Genomic DNA, 9,074 nt, shown 5'->3' on the forward strand with positions numbered 1-9,074 from the left:
TTTGGGTGATTTGGGGTTGCTGGACTCAAGAACCAAAGGGAAAAGGGCATGCCCCAATTTGCCTGGGGTGGGGTTGTTTTTGCTCATGGGTTGTGTTATGAGTCCTGTTGGTGGTGTTTCCCCAACATAATGCCACATTGTTTCTCTCTGTTATTAAAAGACTTTTGCTACACTCAGACTATGTGCTTGCGAGAGGGGAAGTATTGCCTCTTGGAGGCGCCCAGCGGGGGTGGTATATATTTGTCCCAGGTCACTGGGTGGGGGCTCAAGCCGGTTTGCATTGTGTTATTGGAATGGATCCCCTAGATATTGAACCCGGCCCTTGTTGCTGCCAACTCTGACGGGCAGAAGGGTTACAAGTAGATATTCTCCTTCTGAATTACAGGGGACAATTCTGTCTCTGTGAGGCTTCCTCCCCAAGTTCCATGCAGAAATGGTGCAACTCTGCACCATCCCTTGCTGTGAGCAGTGCTTAAGTGCCACAGCCGAGCCCAAAGAAGGTTAACACAATTATTGCTAAGGACAAATGGTCTCCCCCCCTTAACCAAGCTGGGAACACCAACAGTCCCTCCCCTGCATTTATTGGTCTCTCAAAGTTTTACTTAGCCTTTCAGGGCAAGGTTAGTGTGAAGGTGGTGATGGGGAAGCGAACTGTTGGACTGCAGAGGACACTGTTGACCTTTATTTTAAAAATATTTTTAAAATAAAATTTCAAAACAAGAAGTCATTTTGAATCAAAAATCCAAGTACTTCATTCCAAAAATGAAAACAATTGGGACAAGTGTCAAACAATCCGTTGAAACCCATGGGAAGTTTTGGTTTTGACAAATCAGCATTTTCCAACAAAAATGGTTTAAAAGTTCCTGACCAGCTCTATTATTGACTCCTGAGCAAGATGGGTGACTTGTACTTTAGTGATCATTTTTCCTCTTCATCCCAAAGTCAGTGGGGGACAATTTATCTTCTTCTTTATGGATACATGCAGATCCCATAGGGTGCTATCTTGTCACACCTTCTGGTCTAATGCATCTTAGAGCTTAGATGTAATCTTCACTGTCCACTGTAGTGAGTATGGTATTACTGATGTATTTAATGTTGTGCATCAATGCAGGTTCCAAGGCAATAGGTCCTATAAAAAGTGAACCATGTATATGTTTGGAAACTGGCTAGTATAATACAGCTTTGGACCACGATAAGAATATACACATATAATTACTGGTGCAGCATCTTAAGGCAGTACAACTTTATTCACACCATAAAAAGCAAAATAAAGAGATAATTGCTCTGGCAAGAATTAGAGTGCTTTGGAGTTCTTTGGTCAGGAAAGATTTGCTTGAGGGAAGCAGATGGAACACTCAAGTGAGCCACCCAAATTTTTTAGGCATGTAAAATGAGCTCAGAACAGCCAAGTCTTACCAAAAACAAGATTCAAACAGGACTGAGTCAACTGAGCCAAGAGCCAGAGTGGATCATTGCTGCATCCTTCTCCCTCTATCCCTATTGCACATTCTATCTTTGGAACAGGATAAGGACACAAGTTACAGTACATCAACTAATACATGAGAAGATCAATATTCAAGGTAAGAAGCAGATTAAGAAAACTGGATCTAAATCTGCAGAAGGATCAACGTTCTGTGGCTTGTAAGAGGGAAATTCCTCAATGTCACACAGTGTCATTTGTCAGGGTGAGGCAATATACACAGGGATTAGGGGATATGGGTTTGTTCGGGGAGAAAAATAAACTGTATAGAGGATATATTCTTTGGTCTTAGAGAGGTGGTTATATCAAGAGGAATAAGAGAGAGCCAATCATCAAGCAAGGAATACTTACAGGAAAATCCAGAGGAACCCTTGGAACAAATATACACACACTACAAAACAATTATGGTAGAGTTGTTTTGTACCATAAAAGCCTTTTAAAATAATGTATAGCATTTTGGGTGTTTTTTTAAAATAACAGTAGTATTTTTAGAATGGTTTATTATAACTGGAGGCAGATATAAATAATTCAGATGGGAGAACATACATGGGTTGGAATGAGAGGGGAAATGACAAGGTCAATGAAAGGGAGAGAAGGGTGATTTGGGATGAGCATTCTGAATCAGGGTACAATACAGAATAAAGATGTAGTGCTGAAAGATCATAAACAACCTTCATCCACACAGCATTCTAACGCACAGAATTATGTAGAATCATCATAGAACAGGGTGCATACTGTATCTCAAAGTGCTGCAAGCTCTGGAGTGATGGCTTCACAAACAATAGACAATACTTGCTCAGGTATGTATTCCAGACAGTTGCACAGTGACATGCAGCGTACCTACCAGGTGATGTACTGTGGGGGGACAAAGAATTGAGAATTCTAAGGTTACCTCTTATTTTAAATCATCCCTCTGATCAGCCCACTTAAGACGACAGATCTAAACTCCATCTTTACCTATGGAGTGGAAATGTCTTCCCAACAATACCAAAGTGTCGTATTATGGGAATGCCAGTACCAACTATACGAACAACTTCCCCCTCTAGATTATTTACACAATAGTTTCCAAGCCTTTTGTAAAGTAATGTTTTTTTCCCCTCTTCAGTTTTTCAACTCTCTCATGTCTTCTATGGTTGCAACTGAGCACGTATGTACTTGTCACAAGAGCCACGATATTTGTGCTACAGAAAAATTACTGCCACCAGCCATCTCTTTACTGCCTTTCCCCATCCTCGGCTATGAGACAAGCAGGTCAGTAGAACCAAGCTATCATGGTGGTAAAATCCTGCTCGGATACAAAACTCCATCAACCATTCATGATAACAAGTAGTAACTACTCAACTCAGTACCTACCACACGATTTAGTTCTTCAGAGCATTGTACAACAATTCTAGCCTAGTGAGAAGCTGTTGGTATTAATGTATTTCAAAACATAAAATGAGATTAACTGACTTCCCAAGAGCACAAAGTAAGCCACTGACAGAGCTGGATTAGAACTCAACAGCGCCTGCCTCCCAGGCCCACATTTAGACTTCTCAGACTCCCCAGCTCTGCTCATTTATGAATGGAGTACAGGCACATTGCTACTATGGGTTGAGTCAGACACTTTCACATAAACAACACTGCACGTCCCTAAGGTGGACACGACATGGTTATGAGCCAGGTAATAGATGAAGGCTAAAGGTCATGGACAAAGCAATAAATGAAGGCTAAGTGTCAACAAGGAGATCAAGTTGTGGTATACATACATTTAAAAAGATCAGAACGAACTATATTCATTTTATGAAAAAATCTGATGAATATGTCCAAGACTGATTAGAAAAATGACAGTAACTTGGAGTCCAGAGACGTTATGGTCCTCCAGGAATATCCCAACAATCCTTGACAGGGTAGACTTGAGGATAGCTTTGAGCAAGTCTCGGTCTATCATGGCCACAGTTTTTCTTTCCATAAAAATTCCAGGATGAGGACCCTACTCAAGTCCGTGCTTTTGACACGAGATAATAGAGGATGAAAAACACAACCACCAGTCCAGCAGAAACGTAACAAAGCAGTTTGCGATTATCCCTTCCTGAGCGTGTCATGGTGGAGAAACGCTTCACACTTCCCGTCAGCAGGCCTGTCACGCTCATGAAATCGGAGTCCTGAGGGAGACAGAATGGTGAAATGGAGAAATTATAAAACAAATGGGGCTCTCTCTAGAGAGTGCTACTTTTTAAAGCAGAACCATTTCAGTTTCTAGCTGCCTGTGGAACTGACTAACTCCTAAGTCTAGAATCAAAAAAGGAAAAGAAAAATACAAGCAGCAATCAGTCTTTAAGAAATCAGTGTCCGGTACTCCCACACTCAGGCTCCACGGACAGAATATTGCCTTCAGTTCATTCAATGCAGTTAGATATTTGAAGGTCAAATAAAGTTCTATTAAATGCAATGCACACCCCCAAAATATAACGCCAACCTATGTCAATGCAACTTTTGGTATCTTAATTGCACACAAACCAGAAAATGCAGAATTAAAGGTCCTCAGAGCAACCTTAGTTTTGTCCTATTCTACGTATGCATTACGACAGGGTCCTCAATTATGTCATACTACGCACCACACACAGTATAGCTCGTAATACAGAATGCTACTTATCTATCTTTAAGGGCTTGTCTATACATGGAGTTATTCCTGATTCCAGGTGTGGAAACTCTTACTCTGGATTAAGACTTCCCATACATGCAGTTAATTGGGGATAACTCCATGCATAGACAAGCCCAAAGGTTTAGAAAAAGGTGCAGTTTCTTGCCATCAGATTATAATGTTATTTGCAGACTAGAACACCATATTGCTCAGTGCTGTGCCATCAGACCATACTGTAATGCAAATTCTCTCCTCTCAAGCCCCCCTTTTCTTCCGGTCTTCTCACATAATTACCATTGTCAGCAGTTCCCATCCCTCTTGAAGACTTCATATACATCTTCATCCCATCTTGCTTTCAATCCTGCAGTTACCTTCTCTATGGCCTCCATGTTGCAGCTTCTCCAGACTCCAACATGTACAGAAAAGCAACTGCCTGATCTTGCTCATCAAGTAACAGCATGACCACCTTAGTCCCATCCTCAAACATCTGCACTGGATTCCCTTCCTTTCAGAATTCTTCCAAAACCCTCAGTGGGTAAGCTCTATGTTACAGATCTTCTCTCTCTGTTGCTACTATACAATTTGTATATATCAATTTAAGACTGCAGTGGGGGGTGAAATTAAGGGGAAATAAATTGAAATTAAAAATATGGAGGTTAAAAAGTAAGGTCTTTTTCCCTAGAATGCTAAATTAGGGCATCTGCTAGCCCACACAATGTATAGCAATTTCAGCCTTTCCTGAAGTTCCTGGATCTTCCATCAGCAGCCAGTGTTTAGAATACATAACCAGATTTTATTTTTGTTTTATAAATTATATTTGTTTTTCATAATACCTGTAGAAGTTAAGGTGGTAAGTGGAAGGAATAAGATACTTGATAACATGAGCAGATACCCATTTGCACAGAGTCCCAGCCTCAGCACTTCCAAAAAGAGTAGTGAATACAAAGCCCTGATTAATTCTATGGGTTTCAGAGATTATGGGAAGTAATCCTGACATATTTATAAACACTTCCAAAGTTACAAACAAAAATGACCAAGAAAGGCCTATATCTGAATATTATCTTGAGGCAGAGGTTTTAATCCCAATAAGTAGATAATCTCCATCTGTATTTCTAAAATACATTGTCCTGTTCCAATGGTTCCTGTTACTAGTTGCTAGCTGTGTTAGTCTGATCAGACACAATGATATTAGCAGCTGGTAGGCTTCTGTTGGACTATGTACCAAAAAGCCCATACAAAATAGCTTCACATTTATCACCCAGCATTTGAGACGCTGCCAATTCCAATTGCTAGAATTTAATTTGGTGCCGTTTATGGGGGTTCTATGAAGCAAACAATTAAGACAACTCTTGAGATTCAGCACAGAGGTTTTCACCCCTTATGGACTTCTATCAGTTTCTTACCGTGCCATCCAGATAGCGGTTTTGATCCTCAGCATCTTTGTCGATATCCAGTGCCAGCTACTCAAGACAGAAGAAAGTGTCAGCATCTCCAAGTGAAACAATCAACTCCTAACATACTAGAAGCTGGTGAAATTCCAAGCACACATACAAGAGTGGCTCATCACTCCTACCACCTCCCACACATACACACAATGTGTTTGTTGAGTTCAATGTACACACCAATAGTTGCAGTAGAAATTCCTGAGATCTCCAGAATCAGAAATTCAGCTCTACAACCAACCACAGACAAACTTTTTTATATGAAGTCACCATGCAAATACTGGGAAAGTGAAAATGGAAAACAGACTCCAGTATTCTGCTAACACTGTGGTCTCTGCATTAAGAAGTGTACATAAATCAAGGTTTTTCAAGCCAATGGAACTGATTTAGTCCTACAATTATTATATGAATATAATGAATATGAATATTTTTAATATGGCTTTATTGAGACCTTCCAAAGAAGGCATCCTTAACAATATATCTTTGTATATCTTGCCCCCACCCCCCCCAATCACTTACCAAACCTAATTCCTTCTCTGGATGCCACTAAAACCAGAAAATTTTGTACCCTGGAACATAGTTAAATCCCAAATAAGGGATGAGGATTTCAATAAAATGCCCCAGGACATTCCAATAGCAAAAATTAGCTACCTGACCAGTCATAGACAGTGATATACTTAAAAGCTTCATAAATAAGACAGCGCCATGTAACTTACTATGTGCTCTCAACATTCACGACGTAAGACAGTAAAGAAAATGTATGATGTGAAGTTAGCAACTAACCGATTTCAGCCTGGTGACCTTGGTGGCTAGATTGTCCGCCATGCGCTTGTTCTCCACATCTAGCATATCATCCACAGCACTTGGACTCTGACCTGAAAAAATCCTATCGGTTATGATACAACAAATGGCAGTGTATTTACTGGTTAAAATGGAGGAATGGCGTCAGGATTTCAGATTTCTATTTTCAGTTCTACCACAGACTTGCTGTGACACCTTGGGCAAGTCACTTAACTTTTCTATGCCTCCATTTGCACAGTCGTAAAATGGGGATAATAACGCTTACCTACTTTGTGTAGGTATTGTAAAGATCAATGCCCATGAAGAACTTTGAAATCCTATGACGAAAAGGTACTACAGAATTGCAAAGCATTACTACTAAAACTTTATGGAGCTTTTAAGAGTCATTTACAAGGAACTACGGAAAACACAACACCAAAGCTTTTGAGAAAATGCCTTCTTTTTAAGGCTGCTTTTCAGACAAATGGTAAACGGAAAGTTATGCAACTATGAGCAATATTATTTCAGGAAACTGTTTCAGCCCTGAACTACTGTGCCAGGTATCACTGGTCTGAAGTGAATAGCAAATTCACCAGGCATTTGACAGACAAACAAAGACACTTTCTACATCTGAGTCCCCGCTCTTAAAAAATGCCTAATTCTGCCCTTAGCTGCAGAGGTGCATATTTTGGAAAAGCTTGGGCTTAAGAGTTTGCATGTGATATGCAATAACAAATAATAGTGGTTTGTTCTTCTGCAACAACTTCCATCTGAGGATGTCTAAGAACTTTGATGATTTGCGCCTCGCAACCTGTATATAAGAAACTGTACACTAGCTTACCTAACAAGACACCTGTACAAGTAGCTTCTGAGCCACTGCAGATTTTGGTGCCAACTAAACCATGCCTCAAAAGGAGTATTACTTAAATGGAGGACCCACTGCTGAACTCTTGGGGCAGCAGAGGTGCCTGCAGTTCATAATGAGCATGCACACGAGTCCAAAACATCCCCCACCAATCCTCAGTCCATCACACAGCTACACTTCAAACTATGGGGATGCAGGCAGTATCTGTTTAGCATTAAATACTCTGAACCCCTACTGCCCAAATGGAGGCAAGCAAAGTGACTAACAGGCACCTGCAGTCACATGAGACAGAGGGAGCATTGTGTGTCCTCACATGAGGGCAATGACTAGGGAGAAGAGGAATCTAGAACGGGGTTCTCAACTTTGTTGTTTCTGAGCTCCTCCCTGCCCCCCAACATGCTATAAAAACTCCATGGCCCAGCTGTGCCACAACAACTGGTTTTCTCCATATGAAAGTCAGGGCCGGCATTAAGGGGTAGCAAGCAGGGCAACTGCCTGGGGCTCGATGCCACAGGGATCCCAGCAAAGCTAAGTTGCTCAAGCTTCAGCTTCATCCCCGGAGTGTTGGGGCTCAGGTTCCTGGGCTGCAGTCCTGCATGACAGGGCTTTGGCTTTCTGCCCTGGGCCCTAACAAGTCTAATGCTGGCCATGCTAGGGGGACCCCCTGAAACCTGCTCACGGCCCCCATTGATCTAGAAGAGCCCATTGGAGAAACCGCCATGGCAGTGGTTGCAGGAGGGAGGGAGGCGGAGGAGTAACCCACCTTCCAGAAGGTGGACTTTAAATTTAAAAAGAACAAGAGTACTTGTAAAAAGAAAAGGAGTACCTGTGGCACCTTAGAGACTAACCAATTCATTTGAGCATAAGCTTTCGTGAGCTACAGCTCACTTCATCGGATGCATAGAATGGAACACAGAGTAAGATTGTGTGTGTGTGTGTGTGTGTGTGTATCTATACACAGATAAGTTGGAAGTCACCATACAAACTGTGAGAGGCTAATTAGTTAAGATGAGCTATTATCAGCAGGAGAAAAAAACGTGTGTAGTGATAATCAAGATAGCTCACTTAGTTGACAAGAAGGTGTGAGGATACTTCACTTAAGGAAATAGATTCAATATGTGTAAGGACCCAGCCACTCCCAGTCTCTATTCAAACCCAAGTTAATGGTATCGAGTTTGCATATTAATTCAAGCTCAAAACTTTAAATTTGTTTTACGAAATTACTATTTAGAAAACCCCACAATCACAAGGTGCTTAAACAACAAACCAAAGTGAGGGCCTGATCCTAAATTCAAAACTACCAGCAAACCAAGCCAACCCCATCCACACCTATTTTGCACTGACGTGCCCCTCGCTGCCCCACAGACCCACACCTAACCAACTACCCACCCCATATCTTACCAGCACGGGCCCCATTGTCCTCCCATCCCAATCTCTTACTGACAGGCACCTCCCCACGCCCACCCTCCACCCCATACCTTACTGCCACCGTGCCATGGGCCTCATTGTCCCCTCAGCCGCCCCCAAACCACAGCAACTCCCTGCTCCCATCTCTTCGTGCCAGGCCCCCACCCCACTGCCAGGCCCCCGCCCCGCCGTTCCCTCTCCCCAGGCGGGCGCCCGGGCCCGGACAAATGGCGGCGGCGGCGGCGGCCCGCAGTTGGGCCCGGGGCTGCCGGTCGCCCCGGGGCAGGAGGCGGCAGCGCGCGGAGCCCGCCCCGGGCTCACCTCGGCCCCAGTCCGCCATGGCCGCGTCCGGCCTCGGCGCCTCCGTATCCGGCTTCGGCCGCGGGCGGGCGGCTCCGGTTGGCGGGGGCGGGGAGCCGCAGTGACTCCGCCTCCCGGGGCGGGGCCTCCCCTGCCACCGAGCCCCGGCGGCTGCTG

At 43.2% G+C, this 9,074-nt stretch overlaps 1 protein-coding gene across 1 annotated transcript; it reads right to left on the reverse strand.

The window, feature by feature from the left end:
• Positions 1–1,963: 1,963 nt before the first annotated feature.
• On the reverse strand, positions 1,964–9,068 carry BET1L (Bet1 golgi vesicular membrane trafficking protein like). Its single transcript, XM_084630727.1, has 4 exons — positions 8,919–9,068; positions 6,329–6,420; positions 5,507–5,563; positions 1,964–3,624 (listed from the first exon to the last, which is right to left on the reverse strand). The coding sequence occupies exons 1-4, from the start codon at positions 8,935–8,937 to the stop codon at positions 3,457–3,459; spliced, it is 336 nt and encodes a 111-aa protein (XP_084486853.1). The 5' UTR covers positions 8,938–9,068; the 3' UTR covers positions 1,964–3,456.
• Positions 9,069–9,074: the final 6 nt, after the last annotated feature.

The sequence above is a fragment of the Lepidochelys olivacea genome (genome assembly GCF_965140295.1).
Source record: "Lepidochelys olivacea isolate rLepOli2 genome assembly, chromosome: 6".
Lineage (NCBI taxonomy): Eukaryota > Metazoa > Chordata > Testudines > Cheloniidae > Lepidochelys > Lepidochelys olivacea.

What these genes read in the sequence shown, in the direction of transcription:
- BET1L (XM_084630727.1), bottom strand. An exon ending in AGGTCACCAGGCTGAAATCG is followed by an intron (nt 5,564 to 6,328) that starts GTTAGTTGCTAA and finishes TGTCTTGAGTAG; the next exon opens with CTGGCACTGGATATCGACAA. An exon ending in ACCGCTATCTGGATGGCACG is followed by an intron (nt 3,625 to 5,506) that starts GTAAGAAACTGA and finishes TGTCTCCCTCAG; the next exon opens with GACTCCGATTTCATGAGCGT.